Below are 13329 nucleotides of genomic sequence, written 5' to 3'. Positions count from 1 at the left end.
GTTGCATGGGTGTCGAGTCCTGGTGGTCTTTTTGGGGGGTCTTGTGATCTGGGTAATCTCGGCATAACACTAAGTATGTGGATTTAATGAGGCAATTCCACTAGTAAATGGCTGAACTAGTTTTCTAGTGTGTTTGGCTCTTGTGTTGAAGACGGAAAACACCACTTAATGCTGCTCACCAGATAGGGTGAAATGCTTTTTATCCCCAATCACATAGACATTAAATAGGTTATAAATAAAAATACTATAACAGTCTAATGATTACCCAGTCATAATCTAAAATATTTAATTGTGAGGCTAGGTGATGGTGGTGCATGCTTATTATCTGAGCACTTGAGAGACACACAAGAGCTCCGTGAGTTCGAGGCCGCCTTTGTATATAGAGTTAGTTTCAGGACACCCAAGGCTGTACAAAGAAACCCCGTCCCAAAAACCAAGCAAACAAACAATTTAGTTGTCTTAGCTAATTATTAAAAATTTCTGAAACATCTGAATACTATTTGAGTAATGCTAATATCAGTGTTATAAATGACATTAGTATGATGATTTAATTTCACTGTTCACTCAGTTTCTTGGAACCAGAAAAGAAGCCCATAGACATCTGTGAAAGTTTCCTAAAGCAAGCCTAACTTCGTTTGCCCCAAGTTAAAACCAATGTAGTACTTATTGGCTATAACACGCAATATAAACATAAAGTCAAATATACATTTAATTATCATAGTTAAATTGAAATTAATATAAATTTAATATATTTTAGTGCAAAAATATAAACATAAAAATTAAAAGAAATCACACTATGAAATATAATGTAGTATTGGAAAATATTGTTGTGTTTGAAGATTTAATTTTATTCATGTGTGTGTGTCCATATGAGCGAATGGCATGTGTGGGTGTGTGATCTCTTGCAGCTAGACTTACATGTCGTTGGGAGTCATCGGATGTGGGTGCTGGGCCTTCTAGGTGCAGCAAGCTCTCCTAACTGTTTAGTAATATCTTGAGCCCCAGTAAAGATTATCTTTAATTGTTAGTTACATTAATATATTGTTATATTAGAGAATTTGCCATGTGAATCTGAAATATGAGAAAGCATTAATATACTTCCCAAGTTAAAATGAGCCAGTCTGTTAAAAATCATAAAAAATATTAAGTAGAGCTTGTTATTATTATCACTTATGCCATTTCCTACATATGCTTTCCTCATGTGAGTTTGTGTGTAGAGTTTTGGTTTCCTTGAGGCATCTATTAAAAAAAAAACAAACACTATTATGGAGTGTCAAACCTGCTGGTAAGCAATGACGGTCAGAGAATTAAAGGCTACTATGGGTGGGCTAGTGAGTAAATTTCAGAGAGATGGTTTTGCCATTTTGCACCTCAGTATGAGTTTTCTTACCTTTTGGCCCTTTGAAAAGCTTGATCTCCACCACAGTCTCCAAGATGGGTCGTCTTCTGCGCACATAGAGCCGCACAATGGACCCTGCTTCTTTGAGGGCTTCGACTGCTTTACTGTGGGAAACCTCTGACACGTCAACCTCGTTCACCCGCAAGATACAATCATTGACCCTGCAAGGGAGGAAGGAGGCAAGGTTCAGCAGTAGCTAGGAGCCTGCGGCGCAGACTTCATTACAACTGTCTACGTAAACAAGGGGACAAGGGCGTGAGAGATTGAAAAATTTTCAAATTTAGAAAGTTACCTACATACCATAATAGAAGTCAAGTTAAGCTCACGTTCCTTGGCTACCCAGCATTCCACACACTGATCACAAGGCTAGCCAGTTTCCTTTTTAGACCCAACTATAGTAGTGTTAGTAGGAATCCATAGCATATGGCATAGGTAGAAGGCCCTGCATTTTAAGATATCTGTCAATGACATCATTATTTTTACTGTCTTAGTTGGTTGGACTGAAAGTTATTATTTAAAGGCCTCTCTGAACTTACTATGGCAGACTATACAGACACAACAGATGTAATTTTATCACTTAACTTTGCAAAATTCTTAACTCGCTACATATAAAAGTGTTATACAATAACTGTAGAGACTCTGAAAAAATATGACTATGTAGGAAGAAGAACAAAATGCAAAACAGTGTGTTTAGCTTGTTGGCAAATTATCTTTAAATATCTTTTGCCTGGAATTCATCTCACACTATTATAAATATTGGAGCGTAGACTTAATGAAACTCGAAGAGATCCTCAGATAATCCTGCCTAAGACATTTCCTTTAAAAAAAGACTAAGGATTATACAATATGTTAATTGTTTCTGTCTTCACACAGGGAGGAATCATTTGACTTCCTTTCTAGTTAGTTTATTTTTTATGATAATTATTAGAACATGAGTCACTGCTAGGAGCAAGGGTTTCGGATAGAAAGATTTCTTCACTCTGCCCATTCATTTTACTATTCCCCATCTCAGGTTACCTTGTTAATCCTAGTCAAAGGTGAGCAACTATTCTTGCCCGATCCCTTCTTCCCTCCATCAATCTATATTCGGAAAAGTCTACAGAGCTCATGTAGTAGCTATCAAGGTCATTATTTTTTTCCCATCTTCCCTGCTACATCCTGAAGTCAATACCACCTCTTTCCTAGGTAACTTTCATAGCCTCCTGCCCAATACTCTTGTGTCCTCTTTGTTATCTTTGAATTCCTTCTCCATAAAGTGTCCAAGGAGAAGTGAATGTGGTTAGTGCGAGGCCTGTGTTATCTCATTACTACAAAATAAGCTCCATTTTAATGGAAAATGACCTCAACATGAACTACAGTTTCAAAAAAGAAGAAAAAAAAAACCCACAAAAATGTGCTTCAACCACTCACCTCTGATAATGTTTAACCATTACCCCTAGCAATGGACTAATCAGTAAATACCTGAAAATTACCACATGGTCTAGATTTTCTATTCAACAGTTGCTGGCCACCTACCTCTGATAACATTTAACTGTCACCCCTACCAACATTTAAACAGTAAATACCTGAAGATTACTCAGATATACTTTTCTTTTTTTTTTCCTTTTTTAAAAAACATTTTATTTTATTAATTTATTCTTATTACATCTCAATGGTTACCCCATCCCTTGTATCCTCCCATTCCTCCCTCCCTCCCATTTTCCCCTTACTCCTCTCCCCTACGACTGTGACTGAGGGGGATTTCCTCCCCCTTTATATGCTCAATAGGCTGAGTAAAACAATTATAGTTTGGCCACCCGGACACAATAAATCATGTTCTTTTACTCATTAATTGGTAAAATGCCAATCAATCAGAGAACTAACAATTCTGGAAACTGGAATTCTCTAAACCTTGCTGTAATCCCAACAAAAACCCTGCTGACTTGGATCTTGGGGATCTCAATCCTGATCTGCTGCATTAATGGTTGTGAGCTCCTGTTTGGGTTTGAATGAAACAACCCTTGTGTATTTGCATTGGAATCGGCTCCTTGGTGGTCTTCTGAGGTCCTCACAATCTGGGCACAACAGTCAATGTGGGTACAATAACCAACTTCTATTCCTTACTTTTTCCTTCCAATGTCCAGTTTTGTCCAAGAGATACAGTCATTAGCAAGTATTTGTTGAATATGAAAAAAAATAGCAATTCAAATTTAATTGTTGGATTTCCCTCATCTAAGTTTTTAAATATGGGTAATTTTCTCAACCTCTCTAAGCCTCCACATACATTAATAATAGTAATATCTACTATGAAGGTTTGAGGGAATAAACTAGACAAAATACACATAAGCCTTTCCATAGATCCAAGCATATAATAAACTCCTAATGAATGTGTTGACAGAGCAGTATGTATTAATGTATAATATTCCTAACAATGTTTTTTAAAAAATAGCTTTGTGGAAACAGACTAATGTCTATTGTGGAAATTAGTAATAATATAAGTAGTCAAGCCCATTTAGTTTATTAGAGATACTGGCAGCTTGGGGAGAGATTGGATTGTAGGACACTATTAGAGAGGTCAAAGTCTGGCATATCTGGATAGCCAACTGAGCTTGGTCTATTTTGATGATCCCCCTTTCTCAACAGGGTTCTCTCTTTCCCTGATCTAGGCACCTCCAGGTCCCCTACGGAGCATCACATAGTCCTCAGGGAAGATTACAGGCCTGACCCTTTCCTGATAAAACATGTTTAGCAAGCACCTGGAGATTTTTGTAAGTACCTTCCACACTATGCTAAGGAGATACTAACCTTAGGCAAATGACTTTAATCATGCCTAGAAGTTCTTCCCTATCCATAGAATAATTAAGTACTGTTTTTCCTTCTTGTGATAGGACCCCATGCTACTGCATGTAAATGAGGTACTGTACCACTGCATGTAGATTAAGTATCCTCCCCAGTGAATCAGACATACTCATCCACAAACCCCTCCCCACTGCCCAAGGTTTATAAATAAAGCTTGGCTGGCTTGTTCTTATTTGATCCCACCATTCCCCTACCATGACTGTCAGAGAGCCCATTTATCCTGGGAAAGAATTGCAGCTGGATGTCAGAGGCTTGACTGTTGGTCAAAGCAGTCAAGGCATGGATGGCAGAGCTGCCTTCCATGGGTGAAGCACCTGTAGAGCCTGCTGGGCCTGTGTCTCACTGGACCTGCCTTTTGGCTGGTCTCTGGCTTCCACCCACTTCCTGTGCCATGCTTAGAACAGCACGAAAGGCTATAACACTTTGGTGTCATCATAAGCTTGTGGAGCTCCAGAGGCTCCACTGCTGTCCGATACCAGCGAATTTTATTCTAAAAGAGCTAAGTTGTAACACCCAGTGGAAAATCATTTCCATGTCCCCTGGTGAGACTGGGAGCCTTGACTAGCACACGGTCCTCACCCTAAAGTTCTTTAGCCATTCCTGAGAGGGAAATGGGACCTTTCATCTCAAGGTCTATCCATTCTTGTCTGGAAGCAAGCAGTGCTTAGACTGACCGTCCAGAAGTGGAATCCAGGCCTGTTCTCGGTTCTTTTCTTTCTTCCTGTCTCTCTCTCTTTCTTTCTTTCTTTCTTTCTTTCTTCCTTCCTATCATCTAACTTCATCATCACCATCATGATCATCACCATCAATCTTCTACCTATCTTCCATCTTTCTATTTGTACTTATTTATTTTTTGCTGTACTGAGTGGATAAGCTTAGGACTTCCTGCATCCTTGGCAAGTAATCTAGTACCAAGATATACCTTGATCCCTTAAGCCTTTATAGTAGAAAAACTGTATCTAGTGTGATGTACCATTTCACGTATATCAGGCCTACCAATTCAAAATATGTCTATCATGGGTATATTATATAAAAGCATGGGGAGCAGTTTTAAGTGTATTTTTCCATAATTCTTCATATGTTTGTTTAAGAAACTGATATTACAACCTTTGCTTTTATGTGAACATGCAGCCTTAAAATCCTGAAATGGAAGATTTCACTAATATACAGCAATGTTATTTCATCAGAACAGATGGAATAGTTTTAGTAGGTTTACACGATACACTTCCTCTCTAACAACAACAAAATCCAGAAAACTACCAATTAAAATAGTTTTGAGAATGTAGGCATGCATCGGGGATGCCAGCCGCCCCGGAGCAGCTGGTCCTTTGAGAGTGGCTAATTTTGTCATCTCATGGTAATAAAAAAACATGGTTTACCATCACCCCATGTTCAGAATACTAATCATAGCTTGACCACTACTCTTCATAGAAGGGAGCAGTAGAAAAAAAAATTGGAGGCTATATCTATTCAAACTCTAGTACTTAATTCCTTTTGTATACAGTGGAATCTTTAATCATTTAGTTACATGTATAAATAAAAAACAGCCTCACCCAGCTGTTTCTGAATACAGAGGTAAAGTAGGTACCTTTAATATAGTACATAAAACACAAGGCTAGCAAAGAGGAGTCTGGATTTGAGTCCAGCTGCAATGTAAAGACATATCGTCTCTTTAGATTCCACGTAAGAAAAGAAGCAAAGCCATTGATGGGGAGAGGAGTCATCAGCCAGTTGGTGGGTGTAGATACATATAACACTGGAGGTGTGAAAGTTACAGATAAGTAGGTAAAAACATGTTCAGAGTGACTTGCTTAAAAGAGAACATAGCAGAAGTAAAAATTTTTTTATTAAAGCAAGGGAGCCAACGTTATGTTTTAAGTTTTAATTACTGTGCCTAAAAGATCCATAAAACAAAATGCCTCTAACCTGTAAGAATCTTCCCCAGATTCTCCTGAGGTACCGGAGACTATTGTTTATGGAGATCACAAGCAATGTGTTTTTGCTCCTCTAAGCAAGTTTGTTTGAACCAGTGTAAGGGCAAAATGAATGCCATATTCTATATGTAATGTATATACTGCAACTAATGCTGTGGTCTGTGAATGTTCTGTGAGAACTTGTCCTCCAGGTGACTTCACTTCTTTCTGTGTTCTGCCCTAAACTAGACCTGCCAGCAGTCTCCAGAAACTCCACCTGAGGGATTAGATTCAATTAACTCCCAATGATCCTCTGAGATAAAACAGCCTCCTGGACCCCAACCTGCCTGAAGATGGACATTCCTGTGACCCACAACTTCCCTGAAGATCCAGCCTCCACCCAACCTGCCTAAAGATCGACATTCCTGTGACCTAAAACTCCCGCTTCCGTTTATGAACCCACTGCCCTTGAAGCTCTGAGTCACTCTCAATCCCGTTGCATCAGAAGGATTGTGATCTGAAAGTCGAGCTTGTATTAGAAGACCCTGTGTATGCTGCATTGGTATCGCGTCCTGGTGGCCATTTTGAGGGGTGGGTCTCGCGATCTGAGTGATCTCTGTATTACACTGGGCAATCTCGGTATTATACCAGACGTGCTTGATCACATTTAGGTGGGAGGTACGTAGGTAAGAAATATATCTGCACGAATATGTCAGGATGTTTGCCCCTGATTAGACCTCGTGGGAAATGTGTAGCCTTATGTGTTTGCCTTTGTAAGCCTCAGCAAAATGTGACTTGTCTCCATTCTGGGAACCCAGAAATGGATCTGGGCACAGTCCTTTACCCTGGCTAGTATTTAATTAAAGTGTGCTTCACATTTGACTTAAAATTGTGGTAGTGTTCTTAATCTTGCTTGGCGGGTTTAACAGACATTAACTCTGTGCTCTGTTAGTCTGGTCTCTTCAATCATTTTTTTTTCATTTAGTTCATGAAGTATTGATCTCTATTTTATAAATAGAGGTATATCAATGGTAAGGTCACTCACTGTTGGTGCAGACAGGGACATGATTTCCAACTTGCTTTACATTTTCTATGCTAATACAAAGAATTTAGAGGTGTTTGCTTTACATTAAACTAAAAAAAAAAAAGATGATGAATCTGATTGGACGTATTAAAAGAGACAATGCCAAGCCAGAGAACTAGGACATTCAACTCCCTCCCCTCCCCCCAGTTACTTGAAATAGAATCTGGCCAGAGGGCCACAGCTATTTAAAATTAATTTGTTTACTCTAACTGAAGATAACCTTTGTGAGTAAAGTCACCCCTTCATTTTAAGGCACATGAATGTATCCTTAGCTTCAAGCTAAAGTAATGCATCATCCCAGCATGAAGTCAGCCTCTGTCATATCTCTGAGCCATTGCATAAGAAAGCCATTTGCATAGAGACTTTCTCTTCACTGTGCTGCTGTGACTGACAGCTTCACTACGCATTTACTCTTTCAGATATAAGTCTGCAGTTTTGCCTGGGGCAATTTCATCTTGTGGAACAGAACTGGCCACTCAGTTTTTGGGTGTTTTTTTTTTTTTTAATAGTTGCCTGGAATTTCCTTTTGCAATTCTGATATATTCCCTTCAATAGAATATATTAGAAACAGACATTTATTTAAGCATCAGCATTAATCTGTGCACAGAAACACATTTGATCTCTTTATTTATCAATGAAACAGCCTCTCACATGATGAGGCATCACTCAAAATTAATATTCAAGAAATTATTGGTTCTCTGTTGAGAATATAGTTTGAAATAACATGTAAAATATACTTTTTCTCCCCTAGGTACCAATGTATGCTTTATTATTAAAGTAAGATTCGTTATGTGATTATATATGTATATATATTAAGTATATTAATTTATCTTTTAAATATTCTAAAATATCCTTTCTTAGTCATAACATACATTAAAAGTTGCAAATATTGCTGTTTTCTATACAAAGAAATATTAGAAAGAAAAATGCCAGTTTGTGGTTCTCATTCTTCTTTCATTTTATTAATTACAATTTATTCACATTACATCCCGATTGTTAGCCCTTCCCTTTTCTCCAATTTCCACCCTCCCTCTCTCTTCTGTCCTATGCACATCCCCTAGACTACTGATAGCGGGACCCTCCTATGCTACTGTCTGCCACAGCTTATTAGGTCTCATTAAAATAGCCTGCATCCGTTTCCTCTGTGTGCCTGAAGGGCCATCTGCCAAGGGGCAGTGTCCAAATTGTGGGTACCAGAGTGCATGTCAGAGGTTCAGCATCAATCCCTTTCCTCCCCAGCACACTGACAATCAGCTATCCACTGGCTACATCTGAACAGGGGTGGCTTGGTTCTCTGCATGCATTGTCCTTGGTTATGCATCAGTTTGTGCAGCCCCCCCTATGTCCAGATCCACAGGACTTGATGGTCTCCCCGTGGAGTTTCTGCTCCCTCCCAGACCTTCCATCCCCTACTCTTCCGTACAACTCTCAGCGCTCTGCCCAGAGTCCCCATTCTTCTGGAGTAAAGAGATCATGAATGTTTTAAAAACATATCTTTTATGTTCCTTCTACAACCTATATGATAGGCATATAATGTTTCAACTAACCGAAGAACAAAGTATATGTGCCTTTTCCATATATATCTGAGGTGTTCTCTCAACTCTAAAACTTAGGAGCTGTTTCTTTAAGGAACTCATTCAAAATCTCAAAGCTGATATTTCTACATCTGAAAATGGAGATACTATGTATACAGCATGGATACAATAAGACAATGCAATAGAAATAACTAAGATAGTTCCTGATAAAAGGTAACTCACTATAAAGCTCAGACTGGCCTCAGACTCACAGAGATCAACCTGCCTCTGCCTCTAGAGTCCTGGAATTAAAGGCCTGTGCCACTATGGCTGTATGCATTTAACTTTTATTTCAACGTTATTGTGTCTTCTGAGAAGCTGTTTCAGGCCTACTTGGTTTGTTCAGTGTCTCTCTGTTAGGATCCCCCTACAAAATACTAATAGAATTACCAGACTTAACAAATAAAATTAAAATTCACCCAGTTAAACTTGAACTCACATAAATAAAAATGGCTATTCAAATTTTTAAAAAGTACATTTTGAAATATTAGACTGTTTTACACCATGCTTGGGACATGCACTGAAATTATTTACATTTATTTGAACTTAAAATTTAACTGAGGTACTTTATAAACATACCTTATACTAAACTAAAAACTGTCTGCCATACAGTTGGAAATATCCTATACACTGCATATTTTAATCAAACTAGGACCATTGAAGGTTACATAGCTGTCTTCATTTATTAATAGTAACTAAAGTTTAGGGATATAATAGTTAGCTATATGTAATACACAATCTACACCTTTCTGGTTTATTAAAAATAAGTATATGGACAGGGTATGGTAGCACATAAATTTAATTCCAAAATTCAAGAGGCAGAGGCAGGGGGATCTCTATGAATTTGTAGCCAGCCTGTTCTACATAGCAAGTTCCAGGCCAGCTAAGGCTACGTCATGATGTACTACCTCAAAAACAAAAAACAAAATATAAAAATCAAACAAACAAACAAAACCCCCAAAAACATACAAACAAAAAATCCAAAACAAACAAGCAAACAAAAATCTGTGATTTAAGAACTAATCACAAGTGACCATCAGTAGAGCCAGGGAATTAGATTCCTGTCTCCTGCAATTTCTTACAAAGTAGGTCTGGAACATGAAAAGATTCAAATTCTCAAGTTCTTAATGAACCTGGCTGTCCTGTCTATACTTTTTGAAGGAGCAATCTGCTTCACTCATGCCAATTCCAAAAGGAGTGGAAGTTCTCAATCTTATGAAGACCAAGTGATTATGCTAAACATCTTGAGTTCTGATTACACAACTACTCAGAAAGTTTGCAACTTTTCAGTATTTGGAACAAATCTCAAAAGGAACCTGGGCCAGGAGACAACAGTGGCACATCATGACAACTATGCAGATCCAAACTACTTTCCAATGTATACTTTATGCTATACTCTTTCTCACACTTCCGTCAGCATTAACCAATTAAGAATTACCAAAGGGTCACTTTGTTCTCCGTTTTATAAATAGGGCTCTGCTCTCCTCACTATCTTTGGGTGAGAGTAACTGCGTTTATTATGCGTAGATAAGCCATCTTCTACAGCGAATGTACTGTTTCTCCCTCTTCATTCGCCACCTCGTTTCCCTTATATAAAATGCTCGCAGGAGTCTCTGCAGCTGTCATCTGGGAAACATCACAGCTTTCCACAACGGGGGAAGAAAACTGCTATTTCAGCACTAGTGATTGGTCTTTTGGCTCTTTCCTGGAGAAGCAGAGCTGCCAGTAACAAATCTCAAGCCAGGCAGATTAATGAGTACAACAAAGAAAATGGGCATTGAGTAGGGATTTCAAAGGGAGAGAGCCACAGGACTGGACACTGCTGATTCTGTCCACTTTAATATTCTGTCCATGGACAGGAGGAAACATGTCACATTTCATGAGATGGGTGCTGTTCCTTCCACTTGGATGCAGCTACTGCGGCAGCTTCCTGCCTGGCTTTTCTGGTGCCAGGCTAACAAGCTGTTCTCTACTCCACCCTGAGACAAAGGTAGGCTCCCCTTCCCAAATCAAACTTGACAGTGTTTCTGTTTACTCCTCAATTTCTCCAGACTTACTTAACACATATAAAACAAAGGCTGACTTAATTTTATTTCTTTGACGGTTTTTATTTAAGACATAAACATCACGTATACGATCTAAATTTGGACCCATTCATCTTATCCTGCTCTCTAATTATGCCACTATATTTTATTTCATATTTCTTTCTGTCTTCCAAATATCTAGGTAAACCTGGCCTCATTCAAGGGCACGTTCCTACTCCATGGCCTCAGGAAATGTTTCTGGATGATTGAAATTCTCATTGCCCACAATGCCTGAGGTGCAAATAAAGACATGGTGGGTTCTTACCCAAAGCTGCAAGCTGGCTGGATACCTGACAGGAGACCCCGCATCATAAAATAACTACACCTTAGGGAATATGTCTTCAAACATTAGATTTACTCCTTCATTTCCCCCTATTCAAATATTTTCCAACCCTAGACATGGATGTCACACCAGACACATGGGGTTCATAATTATATGTTTTCATTCAAAGTTACTGTTGCTTTATGGTAGTGAGAAGCTCAGATATACAGGAAACAAAGTACAGTAGGAGGAACATTAGGTTTTAAATCATCCATGAATTCTAATCCTCTAGTTCACTAAAAAGTTAGGCAATTTTCCTCTGTGTCTTCACGTTGACTTCAATGATTTTAAAATTTTGCTTTATAACTAACATTCTAGAAACCAAAATTTCTGGTCATCTCAGCCTGGCATTTACTCATTTATTTGGAAGTACACCTCAAGTGGAGAGCTCTGTATTTCACTTTTCATTTTCAGCAAAGTAAATCATTCTAACACCAAAAAATTGCACTGAATGGGAGAGGTGTGTGTCTCCTTTTCTTTTTGTCATGCAGCTAATCTATAACACACACCACACACAGAGAGAGAGAGAGAGAGAGAGAGAGAGAGAGAGAGAGAGAGAGAGAGAAGAGAGAGAGAAGAGAGAGAGAGAGAGAGAGAAGAGAGAGAGAAGAGAGAGAGAGAGAGAGAGAGAGACACAGAGACAGAGAGAGACAGAGACAGAGACAGAGACAGAGAGACAGAAAGAGACAGAGACACAGAGAGATTTAGAGAGACAGAGAGAAGACAGTTTTAGATCCTCTCTATTACTTATTTCATCTAGTTTTCCAACCACCTACATTCTAGAAAATCTTATTACCACCCTTCTTGCCTCTAGCATTGTCTTTTATAACTCCTTAGGTGAGTTATAGTTTTTCTTGCTGAGATGAAACATCAGAACTGAAAACAAGTTGGGGAGGAAAGGTTTTATTTAGCTTACTTCTTCCACGTTATAGTCCATCATTGGAGGAAGTCAGAACAGGACCTCAAATAGTACAGGAACCTGGAGACAGGAACTGATGCAGAGCCCATGGGGGAGTGCTACTTACTGCCTTGTTCACCATGGCTTGCTTTGTCTACTTTAGTATAGAACCCAGGACCACCAACAGAGAGGTGGCCCCACCCACAGTGGATTGTTCCTACCTCATCTGTCACTAATTAAGAAAATGCTCTATGGCCTTGCCTGTAGCTTTCTTATCTTACTCTAGCATCAAGTTAGCATAAATTAGCCAGCACATCCCTTTTCTAACCTATTGTCAGAATGCTACTGAGACATAGACCTGATTGTTTTACCCTATATTTAATAGTCTTCAATTGTTCCCAACTACCAATGGCAGACTTGCAAGCATTTAAAATTTTGGGCTCAGAAGCCACATAACATGTATTTATAATTGTTTATAACTTATAGAAAAGGCACAGTTTTTATGATTTCTGCATCAGAAAAGAAAGGGGAGTAAGAAGGTGGCTTGGTGGAAGGTCTTATCTGTTTCCTTGAGAAGGTTCTGAGAGAACCAGGGTTAACATGCCTCAAACCTGTGTGAGTAGAGCCCAATGCCCAGAGGAGAATGGGGGCAACACCCTTTTTTCTTCAAGCTTTAGTGTCCCAGTTTAAATGAGTCTTTTTGTAATCCACAGAATGTCTTCCTGTAGGCTATTGGTAGCAAAGCTCTTAGAGACCTGTAGAATGAAGACTGAATATGTCTGTCTGTTTTAGAAAGACCTCCATTTGCACACAATTCTTTCAGCAATCTGATTGCTGTTGACCTCCCTGGTCCTGTCTCTTGTCATATGTTACTCTTCACAAACATCGCACACATTCCTGGTATAAGCCTCTCCTTGGCTAGCTAGGCACCTCTAGCTTTCAGTAGTTTGTTGAGTACTATACCTCTTTTTTTTTTTTAAACACCAGTGCCCACTCTATAGTTGCTTTAAAGTTTAACAGTAGAATTAGAAAATCAAGCTACTAAAATGTTATGTAAATGTTGCGGCACAGTGAGAACATACTAAGAAAAATTTGTTCTAAAAAGATTGAAGAAAACCTCTTACAGCATCTAAGGTGGCTGAGATTGAGGGTCATCAGGTGAGCAGAGAGGGAACACAGCTTTGGGAAGAGCTAAGCAGCTGCTCAAATGGCCAGTA

At 38.9% G+C, this 13329-nt stretch overlaps 1 protein-coding gene across 30 annotated transcripts in view; it reads right to left on the bottom strand.

Moving 5' to 3' along the window:
• DLG2 (discs large MAGUK scaffold protein 2) overlaps positions 1–13329 on the bottom strand; it is a gene marked incomplete at its 3' end in the record, with an annotated part of 1901401 nt that overhangs the window by 498313 nt on the left and 1389759 nt on the right. For all 30 annotated transcript variants that reach the window (XM_084767719.1, XM_084767691.1, XM_084767717.1 and 27 more), the window contains one exon: positions 1391–1560. In XM_084767719.1, coding sequence (XP_084623845.1) covers positions 1391–1560 — 170 coding nt within the window. The remainder of the gene's footprint in view (positions 1–1390; positions 1561–13329) is intronic.

The sequence above is a fragment of the Acomys minous genome (assembly GCF_964271855.1).
Source record: "Acomys minous genome assembly, chromosome: 2".
In the NCBI taxonomy this organism is placed as follows: domain Eukaryota; kingdom Metazoa; phylum Chordata; class Mammalia; order Rodentia; family Muridae; genus Acomys; species Acomys minous.
This window is presented reverse-complemented; position numbering and strand designations above follow the sequence as displayed.